At 37.6% G+C, this 20452-nt stretch overlaps 2 protein-coding genes across 2 annotated transcripts; both read left to right on the top strand.

The window, feature by feature from the left end:
* Positions 1 to 722: 722 nt before the first annotated feature.
* On the top strand, positions 723 to 5681 carry LOC131435954 (clavesin-1-like). Its single transcript, XM_058604263.1, has 2 exons — positions 723 to 5351; positions 5425 to 5681. The coding sequence occupies exons 1-2, from the start codon at positions 4623 to 4625 to the stop codon at positions 5677 to 5679; spliced, it is 984 nt and encodes a 327-aa protein (XP_058460246.1). The 5' UTR covers positions 723 to 4622; the 3' UTR covers positions 5680 to 5681.
* Positions 5682 to 9853: 4172 nt separating this feature from the next.
* Positions 9854 to 10938, top strand: LOC131435952 (clavesin-2-like). Its single transcript, XM_058604261.1, has 2 exons — positions 9854 to 10594; positions 10649 to 10938. The coding sequence occupies exons 1-2, from the start codon at positions 9854 to 9856 to the stop codon at positions 10901 to 10903; spliced, it is 996 nt and encodes a 331-aa protein (XP_058460244.1). The 3' UTR covers positions 10904 to 10938.
* The last annotated feature ends 9514 nt before the right edge of the window (positions 10939 to 20452 follow it).

The following is a 20452-nucleotide window of genomic DNA, read 5'->3' on the forward strand; positions in this document are numbered from 1 at the left end:
GATGACAACAATGTTAAAATCTCTATAATCGAAAAAAATGACGATGCAAAACTGGTACGCGACGGGGTACGTTAACAGCGTGCTTTGTTCAATTTCGTATAGCGAGCAGGGTTGCCACATTAAAATTTATATTTTTCAGGTGAAATATATGTAAATTTCTAATCCCTTTATTCAATTTGTACCTACTTGTTAGAGTTATTACAAAATCTTGATAACAATGCTATTCAATAAAAGTGCACTTATTGCCTTTCTCATATAGAAAGTCTATACAATCACTTGAAAAATTGACCCGAAAGGCTAAGTGTTCTATATAATTCGACACAGTTCATCGAGCTGAGCAATGTATGTGGGTAAAATTCTTCTAGATTTGGCTTAAAACTGATTCAATTTGTAGGCTATATTAGTTACTTACTAAACGAACCGACTTTGGTTATACTGGTTCCAAGTTCTTGGTTCCAGAAGTACCAGAAGTAGTAGTCAAAAGGTTTCAAACGATACTCGCTCAATTTTCACATGATTTCCACATTTCCACAAACAGGCTCAAATAAAAGTCAACAGTTGCACTATTTATGTACCATTTAATTCCACTATTTCACTGTCACGTTATTACACTTTCACAAAGTCACTATACTTTAATGAAGCATAACAAACGTTACAATACAGATACGCGTATTTCGGAATGTTATTTACATCCTTCTTCAGTGTATCGGTTTTATAAGAAGGATGTAAATAACATTCCGAAATACGCGTATCTGTATTGTAACGTTTGTTATGCTTCATTAAAGTATAGTGACTTTGTGAAAGTGTAATAACGTGACAGTGAAATAGTGGAATTAAATGGTACATAAATAGTGCAACTGTTGAATATATTCCGCTAACAGCTCCAGGTGAAAAATAGTCAAATAAAAGTTCCTACAGTCTTATAGGTTACTGTTTGATTTCATCCGGGTTCGACTTCCGATTTCAGAACTATAGGGTAAAGTGTGTTTAATCTTTTAGTGCGACGATGCAAAATAAAGAAGAATTCTTATCAACTTGACATAACTGTTTACAATTTGAAAAGGTTATGTTAGTTTATACCCAAAGAAAGTTTCATATTTTATTTAAGATTGAGATCTTCTGGTGATATTTTTGAAAATATTAGTAATATGAGAAAGGCATCATTACACCACTAGGTGGATTAGAACAGGGTTTTAAAGATGACATTACTCTGCCAACACGGTATTGCTGAAAAAATTTCAAACACATCACGGAGCATGGAATTCTGATGTAACCGACTGATAAACTGATTGAAATTATTTCCTTTTCTCTGTTATACCAGTCAATGATTCTTCTCAATCGATTTTTCTCAATTCCCAGCGATTGGTGCATCCAAATTGACTAACATTATCAATGCATAACATTAGTTCAACCGTTTGAAAGCATCATCTTTCAATACTCATATCATGCAAAATTTATTAATTTCGTTAATTAACTCGCCACTCTGTGCATTTTTGCTGATCACATCAGAAATGATTTTCTACATCAATTATTTCCGATCGAATCGGTTCACTACTGATTTTTTTAGAATTTAGATCTTAACTGATCTCGACTGCACATGATCATGATCATACAAAAATCGAAATCATTCAGAAATACGATCAGTTGTGATTCGTCCCGGGTTGGTGGTTCAATGCATAGGGCACTGGTCTTACAAACCAGTTGTCGTATGTTCGAGTCCCAACCTGGAAGGATTCGTAGTGTCAGTAGAGTCGTAGCACTAGCCATGATGCAATGGTTCTGTACACTCTGAATCGGCTGCGAAGTCTGTTGAAACAGAAGGTCAAATTCCACTACAGTAATGTAATACCAAGGCTTTGCTAAAATCACTTGGAATAAAATCAGTAGGGATTTTTTGCCTTTCTCATGTAGAAAGGTTATGCAATTACTGTGAAAACCGACTTTTCAACCATATTCGGAGGGCCGAATATCACGTACCATTCGACTCAGCTCAACGAACTGAGCAAATGTCTGTGTGGATATGTGTGTATGTAAAAAAATGTCCCCAGTATGAAAATTTCTGGCCCGAAGAGGCGAATGACCTTAAGGTTAAAATCTCTATAATCGAAACGAAAAAGAATTGAACTCTCTTGGTCCCACAGTGTGCTATTGGTTTTTTCCTAGATCGGACTTCCGGTTCGGGAGTAACGGGTTAAAAAGTGCAAAAAATGAATGGAAAGTGCACTCGATTTTCTCAAAGATCGCTCCACCGATTTTCTTCAACTGAGATTTAAATCAAAGGCCTTGCAGTCCCATAGATTGCTATTGAATTTCATCTGGATCCGATTTTCGGTTCGGGAGTTACGAAGTAAAATGACAAAAATTCTGTCTGTACTGGTAAAATGACAAAAATGTACTAAAAACGTGCGATCAAGAACCGCTCATCCAATTTTCACAAGCGTAGGTTCAAATGGAAGGTCTTACAACCCCTAACAAATTTCATCCGAATACCACTTCCGGTTCCGGAATTACAGACTAATAGGTATAAAAATTTTATTTTCAGGGACGTGTTTTTATACATGACACGAAAAATTAAATCAAATAAATTCAAATAGCCGTATAATTCTGGAGTTGGATAGATTTGGTTAGTTGATGACCAAATAGACTGATTTTGGGTACACCGAATCTTCGGTCCAGATTCCGGAAGTATCGAAAAAAGTGCTCATGTACTCCAAACCGGAAATCACTCCAATTGCTTAGAAAAAGCTGAACCGTTTTTCATAATCTAAGATTCCAATGAAAAGTCTCTTGGTCCCATAATCTGTTATTGAATATTATCCAAATCGAACTTTTGGCTCGGGAGTAACAGGGTAAAATGTACATAACTATTTAAAAAATACACTCGTAATTCTAGGAGACCGGTCAACCGATTTTGTCGTAAATTACTATGAGGCGCCCTTTTCCAGATTTACCTCTCTTTTTTTACCCAAGTGATCTCTCCGAAGATGGAGTTTTAGCCAGAGAGTTTTTTTTTTGCGCACTATACCAACAATGGGAGCGGCAAATCTGCCCCGGGTGCCATACTTCCACGGTACGCCACTGAAAGCAATCAATCTGGATATGACAATTTTTGGCGAATGTTTTAAATTAGCATTTAAGAAATTGAGCTATTAATTACTAAGCCGTTCCTACGTTCACGTAACAACTCTTTGAATGAGACGGACCTGTAATCTTTGACTTTCTGTCTGTACTGGAAAGACAATGAAAATCGACAAAATCGTGTCACAATAATCGAAAGAAAAGGTAAACAAAGAATAACTATCACTTGCTTAAACGCCCATTCGGAAACATTCAGCGAGGAATTTTTTCTGGGCGGGACGAAGTTCAACTGGTCGACTAGAAATATAAATAAATACAACATTTTACGGGTCAATTTTAGCATTTTTCGATTGATCAACATCTCGATGCATCAACATAACAACGAATGAAAGCGAAACAAAATCGCTATCCGTTTGAAAGCCCAAACCAGTTATCAGAGTGTCATTCAAATCCTACAAACATTCAAAGGTTTGCTAAACTGAAATTATCATCCAAAACGAGTTTACGGTTTTAAAATAACCACGTTCCACTATGTCTACCCTATCTGTATCTCATTCAGAACTTCACAGCTTGATTGGAACTAGGTATCAATAGCATAGCATTTGATCTCTACTTTTTCCGTAATTTAACGACATCATATAAACCGATTCGAAGATTTAATACGATGAAATTAGCATTTGCATTAGCATTGTAGCGATTTAAAGATTCAGAACGTTGAAATCTCTACAAACCGGATTATAATGTACACAAAAGTTAGTTAAAATAGTATCATCCTTAAAGCAGGTCGAGTTGTCTAGTTGGATTAAAAAAAAGGTGTGAAATACTTTCTAGTGACGTGGTGACGTATTGAGACTGGAGAAAGATGATCTTATCGTATCGAAGAGTAAAATTTCGTTTACGGCTACCACGACTGAAGAGCTGACTAAACGTATGAACGAAAATAAATTGTTCAAAGAAAACTAGCGTAGTGAAAGAATTACCGAGGCTGTATGGAGGTGGTACTGCAACTTTTTGCAACCACCACGAATTACGAGTATTGTGTTATTTTATTTTTTTGTTACCACCAACACTTTTATCCTCGAAAGTTCAACAAAACTTCATTTTGTCCGAGCCGCGAGCCAAACTGCTCCTTCCAACTGTGCCGAAACTGCAAGGAACGCACCGCGCAATGAAGTTTATTTTCGTTGTTACATTTCGAGCCATTGGTGCAATTACCTAAGCGTGAGATTGTATGCTGAACATGTGCCCAAAATCTCAATACACTGTCGCCATCTCATTGATGCTGAAAGGCCCGGTAATAAGTCGTACATACATCAATTTATTAAAAAAGAAAACCATCTCGCTGTCGGTGTTTAGTTTGCATTGGAGGTTCATCGCGTACGGAGCTGCTTTCGTGAATTGCCCATCTACGGCTGATCGCGTCGGGAGAAAAAAAATAAAAGAAGTGCTAAACACGGTTTAATAAATTTAGCGCTAATTTGTAGGAACGCGCGCGTGGCGAGTGAAATCAACTGTTTTTCTTTTCTGTGTGTGTGTTTGTTAAGATGCCGAGCGAAGTGCTGGCTCCCTGTCTGGATAAGGCACCCAAGAAGTACGATGACAATTTGGACGAATTGGATGATTTTTTCAAAAATTTAGCGCAAAAATACCTACGAGAAGATGACAACATTCGTGAGCAATCGTTGAAACAATTCCGTGACTGGATCGCCAAGCATCCTCATATCAAGAAGGTCCGTACAGATGCTCCGTTTCTGTTGCGGTTCCTAAGAACCAAAAAATACAATTTCATCAATTCGTCAAAAATGCTGGAACGGTTTCTTGCCGCGCGCGTTCTGCACAAAAAATGGTTCAGTCGGCTGGACGTCGATGAACCGGAACTGGGAGCTCTGGTCGATTCCGGTTATCTGTTCCCGTTAGCCGAACGTGACAGCAAAGGGCGAACGTTGATGTTCAGTGAGTCATCCGGAGTCGATCCGGCCAAGTTCACGGGAGCGCATGCCTGCCGAATCCACATGTTGGCCGCTGAGGTGCTGCATGATGTCAATGAAGTTCAGTGTGCCGGGTTCGTGCTTATTTACGATTTTTCCAAGATTACACTCGCCCACATGAATATTGTGTCCTTCAACGAGATACGCATGCTAACAAGAGTGCTCAACAACGCAACTCCGATGCGTACTCAGGAGGTACACTTCGTCAATACGCCGCCAGCAGCACTGACGGTGGCCAATTTTGCTCTTCAATTGGCAAACGAAAAGTTACGGAATCGAGTGTTTGTGAGTATACATTTGCAGAGTGCGTCCTTCGGGGCGATTGTAGTCTTTACCGCTGACCGTTTTCCCACCGCAGTGTCATCGTAACTGGGAGGAGCTCTACACCAGGGTGGACAAGAATCTGCTACCGAAGGAGTACGGTGGAAAAATTCCGCAGGCGGAGTTGATTGAAAACTATAAGCAATTGTGTCGGCAGCTACGCCCGAAACTGCGGGCCCATGACGAAATGGATATGGAAATCTCCGAGGGATCCGAATACTGGAAGGAATCCACTAACTCCGAACTGGAATGTGGAGCAATCGGAACATTCCGAAAATTGGAAGTGGATTGAGGTGTGATCGTTGCGGTTTGAGTTAGTTGTATGTATGTGTGCCGTAAGGTTTGTTTTGTTTATATTCATGTTAATAATAAATGTAAAAAGCTTTTCATTTTAATAATAAAAATACTAAGGAGCAGTTCACATGGATCTATGGTTTAGCTTGTTAAAAAGTGTTTTATCTTTTATCAATGACATGGTAAGCAAAAAAGTTGCAAAATAATGGATTCGGTTATATGTTCAAAGTTAGGAAAGTCGTTACCAATATTTAATATGGATAGGTAACAATAAGAATTCAGGGAATTTTTATTTATGTCACACGTTGTTGTTTATTTCCCCCTTAAAATTGAACTCGAAGAAAAATATGCCAAGAATCACCGATAAGTTTAGTGGCCAAAGTTCAATTTGAACCACGCTAAGAAATTTTAAAATATCCATATCTATCTCATTGGCAGTAATAAAACCCATCTTCAGTCGCATTTGGTGATAAAAGTGTTAAGAAGCTTTATATTCAAGTAAATATCTATAGATTACACAGAAAGAAAAGATGAAACTTACACGACATGTAAACCGATAGTACTATTAAATAGACATCAATTGAAACGAAAATCTGATTTAAAACCGTGATTGATGTAAAATTACATTAAAATTCATTTAGTTTTTCATTGAACAAGACTGTATATTTACAAACCGCTTCGTTTTGTAATGTAAATTTCCATTCCATTGCCTGCTCCAAATATGTGCATGAAAATAAATGTAAATTCACGAAATATTTTTATCTGTGTAGCTCATGCCATACCCAGATATCCACTGTAATAATGGTAGTAAAACAGGTAGAAAACATTCTTCAAACTCTTTAGAAATAACTAGTAATTCGTACTAATCGTTTGTGCATTTTTTTGAGTATTAGGAATTCTGAATGTAAAGACTGTCCCAGAAAGTATGGACGCACTTTGATTTCGCTGTAAATAATTCACAAGTGTTAGATATTCAAATTTTATTCGATATACTGATAATATTAGACTACAACAACAGAATATTATTCTCAACATTTGCTACTTAGCCATTGTAGACTAGCTGGCGCACCTTCTTGCAAACGTTCCTCATTAAATTCCGTACAGACTTCTTGGCGACAAGTTTTGACACTTTTTTCCAATCTTTTTCGAACTGTTGAATGGTTTCGGCTGTCGAGACATGTTTCCCAAGATGTGCCTTCGTTAATACTCAAAATTTCTCAATTGGTCGAAGTTATGGCCAATTTGGTGGACTCATGTCTTTTGGGACGAAAGTGACATTTTTGGTAGTGTACCATTCTATCGTTGATTTCGAGTAGTGGTAAGAAGCAAGATCTGGCCAGAAGACAACAGAATCCTTGTGGCTTCTAATCATGGGAAAACGTCGTTTTTTGTAAACATTCCTTGATGTATATTTCGCTGTTCATTGAAGCAGTGGTGATGAAGGGTTTCGAAATCTTATCGCAGCTACAAAATGCTTGCCAGACCATAGCTTTCTTACCAAATTTTTCGACTTCAATTGATGTCTCGGACTGGTTGAACACTTGCCCTTCACGCACCGTATAATATTTCGGTCCCGGCAAGGATTTGTAATCGAGTTTCACGTAGGTTTCGTCGTCCATTATTAAGCAGTTCAAATTTCCAGCAGGAATCGTATTTCGAACCCTTTCGAACCCTCGGCCTGATCGATGCTTCTTGTTTCGGACTACGTTTTGGTTGTTTCTGCTTCTTATAGGTTCGAAGATTCAAACGTTCTTTAGCACGAAGAATATCTGACTTCGAAGTGCCCACTTTTTTGGCCACATTCCGAACTGAAACCTCCTTCTTTTGCTCGAACGCCTTCAGTATACGTTTATCCAACTGCGGGTTAGCAGGACCTTTTTTTCAACCCGTTATCGGTTTATCCTCAAAGGTGTTATCCTCACCGAGCTTCCTGATTGCATTTCCCACGGCTTACTCCCTCCATTTTTGATATCTTTCTCAGTGACAGTCCGCGTTCTGTGCACCATTTGTACACAATTTTTCGACGTTGTTCTGCTGAAAGTCCACGCATTTCAAAACAAACTAATGAAAACGTATAAACAACTGCACAAGTGGTTAGAAAAGAGTGTAAACATCAGGACGCAACCATAAAAATTGACAGATTCTGAACCATTGCGGAATGGCAGCGGTTTTTGGTTGCATCCATACTTTCTGGGGCAGTCTTTACGCTAACCACAACTAAGCCTTATCGAGGACGGCGGAAGCAAAGTTGTACACCTGATATAAAAAACAAATGAAGAAATAGTGAATTTTTTGCAATCTATTAAAATGGCCGATTTCGGGAAGGGGCAGGACTCCTTGGGCCCCCCTCTGGGTACGTGCTTGGAACTATCTCCGTTTGCGAACCCCCGTTTAGTTCGTAAATGGAGGTTTCGGTGTAATTTTCACCGAGAAACGATGAAACGACACAACAATATACATCCAACCCTCCATTTACATAACAATCGGGACTTTGTAAATCGAATTATGACGTAAAAACGGTTTACGGTTTTTGGAATTTTCAATGTAAAAAAAGTTTACTTTTTTTGGAATTTACAACGTAAAAAAAGTTTTCCTTATGTAAGTATATTATTGGATATGTATAATATACTGGATAACTAAAAGGAAAATGATGTTCTAGATCGCATCAATTTCCAAGATGGCGACTTCCGGTTCATCGATATTCGTTACAAACCATCAGAATATGGGTATTTTTGGAACGAGTTCAATGAGTACATGTTGGAAAACGATGTTTGAGGTGGTTCTGAATTCCAAGATGGTGACTTCCGGTTTATTGATAATCCTTGAAAACCCTTACAATATGTGTCGATATAACTCGAACTGCTCGAATACGTTCACAATATGCATATTTTCGGAACAGTTTTCATGAGTAGGCATTTACATTTTTGAAACAGTAGTATAATATCTGCGGCAGATCTAAATCATAGCCGGATTTAGTAAAAAATACTAAAATACCAGTCAATTCAGATTATCAAGACTGTTGAAATCGCTGAACAAGAGCCCCAAATAAAGCGAAATTCTACATATTAGGAACTAAATCAGAACTCAAACCACATCAAACATCGCTCCCGATATCTCCTCATCAAACCCGTTATTGTAGGGGTTTTGAGGAATATTGTAAGTGGTTTTTAAGAATGCCAATATACCGGAAGTCGCCATCTTGGAATTCAGAACCACCTCAAACATCGTTTTCCGACATCCACTCATCAAACCCGTTCCGAAAATATCCATATTGTAGTAATTTCCATTAAATATAAATGAGCTGGAAATGATTTTCATTGTATGCAAAAACCTCTTTTTACGAAGTAGGTTCGTAAAAAAAGTTTTCGATATTTGGGATTTGGTTCGTAAAAAAAGATAACGTTATTTGGGATTTTGTTCGTGAAAAGAGTTACGTAAAAAGAGGTTTGGGTGTATTTCGAAGACCTGCGTGGGAACAAATGAAAAAGGCGAACTCACTACATTCAGGCCAATAAACGCACGAAGACACTTGAATCTTTTTCGTCATACTTTCGTTCCTGTTTCTGTTAGGATTTAGTATCAATAAGTATTACGGTACCGATTTTCTTGAATAAATGAGAAAATAAATATATTACATACAGTAGTTTAACTTGCTCGAACTTACTGCATCGTGTACGTATTGTACGGATCATTCTGGCCTCGTTAATTATGTTTTTAGTGTGGCTAGATGATCCTGCATCAAAGCATAACAAAACTAACGTATCCCATCAATAAACGCTAGATTTGAACGTGGGTCGAAACCATAGAATCAAAAAAAAATAAATGCCATCTTTATCGTTTTAATAAGGCCAAATTCTAACAGTTGAATTTATTCGTAGAATCATCGTGTATTATAGAGTTAGATATGTCTAACTGCATGAGGCACACTTTTAACATCAGAGATTTTTTACGAACAGTGGCACTGCTTAACGACCGTCCGTCATGTTTAACTGTTCTCGACGAAAAGTAATCATTCTGCATGTCATCAACCGAAGTAGGAATGAGTTCTACGACAAGGGCATTTTCGTTAAATAGTGAATCTGGCACACTTGATGCAGTTAGTTAGAATCGGACTCCCATCATCAAATGTTTAAAATAATTCTCAAGTGTGTGTCGATGTGTTAATAGTCAAGATGTATGAAGTAGATAATTACCTATTCGAGACTCCTAGTGTAGAGAAGATCCCAAATAAGTATGATGACCGAATCATAGAAATGAACGATTTTTACAAGAAAATAGCAGAGGCCGAACTGCGAGAAAATGATAATGTTCGAATACAAAGTCTTCAGCAAATGCGTGAATGGATCGCCAAACATCCGTACATCAAAAAGTGTCGAACGGATGCACAGTTTCTACTAAGGTTTCTCCGTAGTCGGAAGTACTCCATTAGCAGTGCAACAGAAACCCTAGAACGACACTTGGCCAGTCGGGTACTGCAGCCTCTTTGGTTTTGCCGACTGGACATCGAAGATTCAGATATCGGTGCCTTATTCGAAACCGGATATTTATTTCCGATGCTGGAGCGTGACAGTAAAGGTCGGACTCTCATAATCAATGACACCGCTCAGTTGGACCCGACAAGCTTTACGGCAGCCCATATTATCCGACTACATCTGTTGATCTACGAAGCATTATTTAATATCCCAGAGGTGCAATGCGCTGGTCTGGTTCTGGTTTACGACCTATCTGGTTTGACACTGGCCCAGCTGAGTTTAGTAACGTTGAAGGAAATCAAACTTCTAGCACAATACCTAAGCAAAGGCATCGGAGCTCGTCTTCAGGAATTACACTTCGTCAATACCCCAGGGCCTGCGCTCACCATAGCAAACTTTTCCTTGCAGATGCTCAGTGAAAAGATGAGGGAACGTGTATTTGTAGGTATTTTTTAACAGTGAATAAGCTCTATATGAAAATGTTCTATACCGTAGTGCCATCGGAATTGGGATGCTCTTTACAGTAAAGTTGACAAAAACCTGCTGCCGATGGAATTCGGGGGGAAGATCCCTAAAGCGGACTGTATTTCCGCCTGTAAACTGCACCTACAGAAGATACGCAATCGTTTGCTCAACGACGACAATATGGACATTGAAATTACCAAAGAGTCTCAGTGTTGGCAGGAAACGAATGTGGCCGAATTTGAAGGCGGTGTCATCGGAAGTTTCCGACAGCTGAACGTGGATTAATTCAATTTTATATGAAAACAAATAAAACTTGTTGTGGCTTGGAAGCTGGAGAGTCTCAGATTACTTACCAGATGACGTCTCTGGAATTCTTTGTGTTCCATCGAAGATGGTTCGCGCAAATGCACGGTTGGCGTTGACCCTCTGCCAATTTAGTCAAAGGTCAAATTCCACTACAGGAATGTAATACCAAGGCTTGGCTTGATGGACGTAATCAGTTGGATGTATGTTTACACAATCATCTCAATATTATGGTATATGTTTCAATATGTAAATTGTCGATGAACTAAAACAACTAGCTAGTAAGTCTTTTTGCCTATGGCTAACACATGGATCAATAAGTCCCGAGACTAACAATGGAAACAAATTTTTTTTTGCAAAATTTTTTTTTTATTCATCAATAAGCTTCAGTTTCAAAATAAGCTTCAGTTTCAGCGATGACCTCCTCATTTGAGCCAAATCTTTTTCCCTGGAGCATTTTTTTAAGATCAGCAATGAGCCAGTAGTCACTGGGGGCTAAATCTGGCGAGTATGGGGGGTGGGGAAGCAGATCAAAGCTCAATTCGTTCAATTTCGCCATTGTTTTCATCGACTTGTGGCAGGGTGCATTTTGTTCCATCGAAAGCAATCGCGGCACCCACTTGGAAAAAACCTTTTTCATGCTCAATTTTTCATGAAGGATAGTAAATACACTTCCATATGATATCTCTGTCATCACAGCAATCTCACGGAGCTTCACTTACTTCACTAATTTACGACTTAGGCGAATTCTAGTGGGCATTTTTGTCCCAATGCTAAGTTTCGAATGTGCGAAGTCATAACATAAACAAAAATTTTTTAATCATAAAAACCACCAATGCCATTCGATTCAGCGCTTCTTAACTAGCTAAAACCACTCACCGAGTATGATTTGTTCTTGGGATTATATTCTACAACCCAAAAATTCTGGAACTAGAAACTTGTAGCTAGTGTTTGGGCCCACATGTCCACATGGCATGTGACGTTTGGTACTCGAATTATTGCGAGTAGCTATTTTCGCCCCTATCTCCTATATTTTGCATATCCTGTTTCACTGAATGTTAGTGTCCCTACTGAGATTGTGGAAATAGTTGTTTTGATAGCCGAATTTGTAGTAATCAAGACATTATCCAGCACAACAAACAACATGCTAGTATGTAGGTTGATATGTAATGAAAAGATGTTAAGCCTTTTACTAGGCATTGGCATTACTCAACGTTACATTTTAAAACCGTCCAACACTCTTAATACCAAATTATAGCAATGCATAATTTAAGGCGTATTTGAATACAGAGCCTCTAGAGCACCAAATAACTATAAAAAAAAGTTTTTCCGATTCATGTATAGAATGAATTCGATTATGCACCACCGCATTGCAATATTATATTTCATTCAATTGCAATTATGTCATTATTTGTCATTGTTTCACTTCCGTGTAACTTGGTTAAAACGTGATTTCTCGATTTTCAATTCAATTCGTTAAATTGGCCATGTTTTGGTTCAGATAATTGTACTGTATATTACCAATTTTCATGAAAACAAACAATGCTTATGCTTCATCTACTCAATAAATGAACAACTTTTCGTCAGGCTCATCCGTGGGTCATGACTGTGAACGCATATTTGTTATGCAGTGAATCAGTTACTACATGGTATGCATGTTTTTTTTTTTTTTTTCAATTTTTGGGTTTCAAACTCGATGTAGTCGAAGACGATCTTGATATGAAAATAAAATCGAACAAATGGTCATTCTGCATTTAAACAATTTAATAGACTTACTACGGTAATAAATCCTTATTCTTCATTGTCACTTTATACTCAGAAAACTTTTATAATCACAATTAAATGTATTATTAGTCATCCTAAAATCAATTATTTTATCTATTGCAATTATGTATTACTAAAATTAACAATAGCAGGTACATACGTTGTTTGTACTGCACAACAATGTGAATAGTGTCAAATACATTGGAGATACAAATTTATTGTACTGGAATAATTAAAAAAGTCAACATTCAATTCCGAAGGTTTTAACGAAACGTCGATTTAACATTTGATGATACTGTGCATTATTTTCGAGTTATAGTTGACCACCGGCCGACCTTCACAGTTCTTATGCATCATAAACCCAGTCTGTCTCTTTCAGGTAGATAGGTACTATTGTAAGTCACATTATTAGCACCTTTTTGTACGGCGAGAGACCAAACCCTATAGACATAAATAGCGTGCATATTAAAGTACCGCTTCGTTGGTATTCAGAGAGGCACTCATCAATCGAGTAATTATATTACATACTTTCCTAAATAAATGCTAATGGTCGCGACACCAGACCTGAAGTCGCCAACACATCAATAAGCACATTGTAGGAAACTTTCAAATATTTAGAATCATCATATCTCGTTTGGGATAATTTAAGGATCTAAGGACGCTTAACTCAAATATTCTGCGGGATTCAGAAGAAAGAGCTCCGGAAAACAGAGATCGTTTTCAAAAACAACAAGAATTTGAACAAAATAATGAAGAGTAGAGAATTTGTACGAAAGATGTACGATAGATGCCGATAATCTACATGACTGTTTTGTGTCTTTACAGTAAGGTTTGGATATTTGGTTTGTTACTTAAAAAGAATCTTCATTCTAAGCTGAGAACTATCGTGAAGACATCAAACAACTAAGATCAACAGTTTTAGCGCATTGAAAAAAAGTTAAATCATATTACCATCACTGGTAGCAGTGGTGCTAGATATATTAAGAAATGAACTATTGTTCGGACTTTCAGCAGGTTTTCCTTTAATAATTTTTTAATAATTTTATCTCGTTGAATTTCCTACGATGTAACAGATCGGCTGAAAAGTTCGTATCGTTTCTATGAGAGGGCGCCACTAAAATTAAATCCATACCATTTTTAGTTAGTACCAAGTTTCAAAAGATACGTGTATAAATTTGACAGCTGTCTGATTATTAGTTTGTGAGATATTGCATTTTGAGTGAAGCTACTTTTGTTATTGTGAAAAAAATGGAAAAAAGGAATTTCGTGTGTTGATGAAATACTACTTTTTGATGAAAAAAAGTGCCGCCGATACCAAAAAATGGCTTGATGAGTGTTATCCAGACTCTGCACCGGGCGAAGCAACAATTCGTAAGTGGTTTGCAAAATTTCGTACTGGTCATATGAGCACCGAATACGATGAACGCAGTGGACGTCCAAAAGAGGCTGTTACCGATGAAAACGTGAAAAAAATCCACAAAAGGATTTTCAATGACCGTAGAGTGAAGTTGATCGAGATAGCTGACACCCTAAAGATATCAAAGGAACGTGTTGGACATATTATTCACGAATATTTGGATATGAGAAAGCTTTGTGCAAAATGGGTGCCGCATGAGCTCACAATCGATCCAAAACAACAACGAATTGATGATTCTGAGCAGTGTTTGGAGCTGTTATATCTAAATAAAACCGATTTTTTTCGTCGATATATAACAATGGACGAAACATGGCTCCATCACTTCACTCCGGAGTCCAATCGACAGTCAGCTGAGTGGACTGCACGCGATGAACCGAACTCAAAACGTGGAAAGACTCAACAATCGGCCGGTAAGGTTATGGCGTCTGTATTTTGGGATTCGCATGGTATAATTTTCATCGACTACCTTGAAAAGGGAAAAACCATCAACAGTGACTATTATATAGCGTTATAAGAGCGTTTGAAGGACGAAATTTAAAAAAAACGGCATCATTTGAAGAAGAAAAAGGTTTTGTTTCATCAAGACAATGCACCGTGTCACAAGTCGATGAAAACCATGTTGAAATTGAACGAATTGGGCTTCGAATTGCTCCTTCATCCACCGTATTCTCCAGATTTGACCCCCAGTGACTTTTTCCTGTTCTCAGACCTCAAGAGAATGCTCGCTGGTAAAAAATTTAGAAGCAATGAAGAGGTAATCGCTGAAACTGAGGCCTATTTTGAGGCAAAGGACAAATCGTACTACAAAAATGGTATCGAAAAGTTGGAAGATCGCTATAATCGCTGTATCGCCTCTGATGGCAATTATGTTGAATAATAAAAACGAATTTTGGCAAAAATTAAAAATTCTATTAAACGATACGAACTTTTCAACCGAACTGTTATGTATTGATTTTTGGAGTTCATAAGTTAATCTTCATCGGATTTTTTTTTGTAAAAACCTCGGGCGCGAAAATATAGTTTCTCAGATCGACCTAAAATTTGGCATGGTGCTCTGAGGAAACGAAAAGAGGTACTTCTGAAACCGGAATCTGGGAACCGGTAGCTCGGAAATTGGTTCGAGAAAAGTAAATTCCATTTTTGAGTCTATGGCTACAATCTTCGGCCATTCTTCAAATACCCAAGAACAAGGAAAGCCAAATTAATGTTTAGCCGTCTACTGACAATGACTACCGATTGGAGGTTTGAGGCAAGTTTAGAAATAATTTAAATTTTTATTTCTGGTGCTTAGCCAGCATAGCCAGAATCGGGTTGTTTGGTAGTCTATTGACAATGACTACCGATTGGAATAGTTTCAAGGCAAGTTAAAAAATCTTTTTACGTGTTTTGTTTCGCTGCCTCAAGTGACGGTATCAAATTTTGAAAACACTTTACCTTATAATTCAGAAACCGGAAGTCGGATCCGGATGAAATTTGGAAGTTTTGTATGGGACATGATACCTTTCATTTGAATCTAAGTTTGTAGTAAGGAAGTAATTTGAAATAAGATTTTTTTCACTAATCACCCTGTAACTCCGGAACGTCTGATCAAAATAAAATTCAGGAACTTTGTATAAGACAGTTTTACCTTTCATTTGAATCTAGGTTTGTGAAAATCGATTCAACCGTCTCTGAAAAAAGTAAGTGCACTTATTTTAATTTTTTTTTGCACATATCACCCTATAATTCCGGACCGGAAGTCGGATTTGAATAAAATTCAGGAACTTTGTGTGGGGTTACAAGACCCTTCATTTGAATCTAAGTTCATGTTGGTTCAGCCATCTCCGAGAAAAGTGTGTGCAAAAAAAATGTTACATACATACATACACACACATACGCGCGCACACACACATCCTGACATTTTGGGACTCGACGAACTCAGTCCTTCGGGCCTCGGTTCAACAGTCGGTTTTCACAGTGATTACATAACCTTTCTATATGAGAAAGGCAAAAAGAATTCGAATTCGAGTTGAAATAAATTAACAATTTAATTAAGTAGTCCCATATTTTTGATGCAACTATGAAGTATTGAAACAAAAAGTTCTGTGATTCCCATAGTCCGAATTCAGCTTTCGGTTCCGAAATTACAAAAAGATGAGTGTTAAATATTGTAATTTGAAGAGTGTCTTTTTAAAATTGTAAGAAAAAGCAACAAATTTTTAATGTTTTTGCTAGTATGCAAATTTGTTTATTATTTGTCGAGAAAATTTAAATGAAATATAGCGATTTGGAAAGCACCTAGTAGAATGGTAAAAAAATTTCGAAATAAAATATCACATCGATTACTTGGAGACAGCTTAACCGATTTTAACGAATATGACCCTATTTAATTTAATAATCCAACTTTCGGGTCTTGAAATACTGGCTGATGAGTGTTGAAAGTTTTGATTCGTCATTAGAAGTGCCGATACAGTAACAGAATAATCTTCTTGGTAGCAGTCAAAAACTCTAGAATAAAGCTCACAAGGATTTCTCAGAGATGACTACGACGATTTTGATAAATGTAAGAATTTCTATACAATATCATCCGTTTCCGGAACAGGATAATGAGAGATCCAAAATTTTATGTGTCATATCTTCTGTTATCTTCGATCAGAATTAGCCTATCGTGCAGCTTACTATTGTCGTTTTTGCTTGATGTCAAACCTAACCCAGTTTCCACCCTAATTGCTGTCAAATTGTTTGTTTGAATCCAGTTTGAACGGTTGAACGTTGTTGAACTGAAAATCGAGTCAGTTTGAAACCTGATTCTTATGTTGGGGTTGCTCAAATCCTCGTTGCTAAGTTCAAACCCAAGGTATTTTTGTTAAAAGTGTTTGTTTGGTAAAACTTTCATGGGTCAGTTTCAGTTTTCTCAAAAGAATACTACATCTGTGAATGTAGACTATTGAAACGGTGAAAACGAACATCAACTGTGTACATTAAAACATTAAAACTATTTTTATCCAAAAGAATGGTGCAATAGATGAGTCCCAAAACTGCATACGCATTTCTTCAATAGCATATAGTAATGGATGTTATTAGGTAGTGGACCAGACAAAAATCCGCGAAAAAAATACACAGAAAAAAATAATAAAATTTACACGGCATGTAGTTCCATGATTTTTTGAAATAGACTTCAATTGATTCATCGATGTAAAAGTAAATTAGAATACCTTGATTTTTAAATGAAATGTACAACATATTTTAATTCGCGCTTAGTTTTGCTTCTGAAGTATATTGAAAAGTAAAGATCTGAGGAGTAACTTTATATTCAATTTCCTGCTCCAAATATGTGCAATATTTTTTTCTGTGTACTCATCTATTCTTCAGGTTGATGAGAGTGATTGTTACTCAGAATGCCAGAATACTGCGTATTCCAAAACTGCATAAGCATTCGCAGTAACATAACCAAACTGATTAAGAGCCCTTCTAGTTTCATCTGTAGAGCCCAACAATCCACAAGGCTTGTGATGATGTGATATATTCTTAAATCAATATGCATTACTTCAAATGACGACAGTTCACAGTATAAATCATTCACGAATAGCATGAGAAGGAGAGTTCCTAAGTGGCTTCCTTGATTCGACTCTTGAAGAACAGAAAGAGTCTCCTTAACGTACATCAAAACTATTCTAATTTGTATGTCATATTAGTTACTTGGACGGTTCAGGTTCCAGAAATACTAATAGAAAACTACAGAATGAATCCTACGCGATGCTCTTATAAACAGACATTGTCTAAAAACGAACTTTTCGATCTTCAATAGCATCAGTAGTGTACATTAATAATACTTACTGTCGATGGTGTCTTTCTTTTTTTTCGAGTTAGTCCTTGAAAACTATACTCCTATTTAGCACTCGTGCCGACTAAGGAGTGTATCGAAAATAAGCTATCCACAAATTTTTCTTTCAAATTATGATAAAAAACGATATTTTATTCAAACTAAAAATTGATCCTTTATTGTACGAGGTTAAAGTTGAGCATAAAGAAAACCGGATGAAATTTAAATTATTCCTCCACGAGTTTCCGAACTTTTGATCGAACGCTATTCATCAAGTTCCGGACAAATGTTGCATCGCATATTTTGGGCGCTTAAGCCCAACTTTTTTGAACTCCTGCATGTTCCCAGCTGCCTAACCAGTCTTCTTGAAGACCCTCTTCACGATTGCCCAGTAACGTTCGATGGGTCGAAGCTGAGGCCAAATGGTGGATTGATATTTTTCCCAACGAAATGTATACCCTTTTCCGCAAGCCAATTGAGAGTGGTTTTGGCATATTGAGCCGACGCCAAATCCAGCCAAAACAGTGGAGGTGTACTATGCTTCTTATATAAAAGCAGCAATCTCTTTTGGAGACACTCAGATCGATAGATTTCTGCATTTATAATTCCGGTAGTGTAAAAAATTGTTGACTTCAAACCACAGGAACATATTGCTTGCCATACCAGTACCTTTCGACCGAGTTTCTCTACTTGAATCGACCTGTCTGCAACGCTCACATCCTCCCCAACGACGACAGTAAAGTATTGTGGACCTGGAAGGATTTTTGAGTCCTCTTTTACATAAGTCTCATCGTCCATCAAAACGCATGCATCCAGACCCTGCATAAGACGCGAATACAATTTCCGGGCCCTTGTTACTGCTTGCTTCTTCTGTTTTACACTTTGTTCCGAGATGTTGTGCTTCTTGTAGGTCTTTAGGCGATTTCGCCTCTTGATACGCTGGACCATTCCTACACTCGTTCCTGCTGTTTTGGCAAAATCACGTATTGACATTGATTTGTTCTTCATGATTAGAGATACCACTTTCTGGGCCAGTTTCGGGTTGGAAAAACCGGGTTTTCTGCCTCTTCCTGTACAGCTCATCCAAAGAATAGTGTTTCCCAAACTTATTAATGATGGTTTTAACACTGGTATGATGAATTCCAAACCGTTTCGCCAATTTTCGCATAGTAATACCCTTCTCACTTAGCCATGTGTCCAAAACTTTAATTTCCACTTCCTTTTCAATACGCAACATTTTGAAAACGCAGAATTTCAACCGCACAAACAAGTAAAGAATCGAAAGCTGACAGCCAAACGCACAGCATGCTGCGATCTGAGCATGAAAAACCATTACAAATACATGCGTACAACACAAATGTATGTGGATAGCTTATTTTCGATACACTCCTTATAGTCCAGTCCAGTCCAGTCAGGCAATCATCACTCTGTTCTCTGGCGCATAATTATGGATCCTGGTTTCGTCAACAGTAACCAACTCTTTAACCGAATCCGCATTAGCCTCTCCAAATATGCTTTCGATGATCGCTCGTATTCGTCTTTATATTTCAGTATAAGCATGTGAGGCTCCCATCGGCAGAACATCTTTCTCGAAACCACTATTTCACGGTGTAATCGGAAGGTGCGAGCATAGCCTTGGTATACATTCCTGTAGTGGAGTTTGACCTTCTGTTACAACAGATTTCGCAGCCGATTCAAAGTGTACAGAACCATTGCATGGCTGGTGCTACGATTCTACTGACACTGCGAATCCTTCCAGGTCGGGGCTCGAACATACGACAACTGGTTTGTAAGACCAGTGCCCTATGCATTGAACCGCCAACCCGGAGTAAAAAGGTGCACTAATCCCGAAATATTTATTCAACTTTTGCCTCCCAACAATGTTTTTTATAAGAACGAAAACCTTTTTCCATAAAGTTTAACATGTATAAAAAATGTATGTGTAAATAATATGTATCAGAGCAAATCGATAAAAACATCATTTCGGGAGGGTCCAGGTTCCCTTGGCCTCCCTCCCCTCAGGGTACGTGCCTGAGACCAGTCAATATGATAAAATGATTACTGTTTTCCATTTCGTCAATATTAGGACTTCTTTGTAGGCAAAAATAAATCATTCGAATATTACTACATATGACCAATTGTAAGCACTTAGTTATCGCACTTTTTGATGACTTTGTTGATAATATTTTCAAATTATTCGGCTCGGCAAAATATACGTTAATCCGGCAGCTCACATTGTCAGGTGGGTCCCGGGAGATCTTAGCTTTCCTTACTACTAGCAATTCTGATGTGAGACTGATGCTGATATGTTTTCTAAAATTTAGTCGATTGATTTGATTGACTGTGTCGTTGAAAAACCCTAGATCTAAAAATATCTCCGCTATAGAAGTGTAAAGATTAGTCTTTAACAGCGAAAACAAATATTTTCATTGACAAAAAAATCGCAAATTCCCAAACCGATTGCGAGACAACAACAGTAATAATTCAATAATAAATGCACCGTGTCGCATTTCCTACTCACACATTATTCGTCAAACTGTACGGTGGT

Source organism: Malaya genurostris, chromosome 3 (assembly GCF_030247185.1).
Source record: "Malaya genurostris strain Urasoe2022 chromosome 3, Malgen_1.1, whole genome shotgun sequence".
Lineage (NCBI taxonomy): Eukaryota > Metazoa > Arthropoda > Insecta > Diptera > Culicidae > Malaya > Malaya genurostris.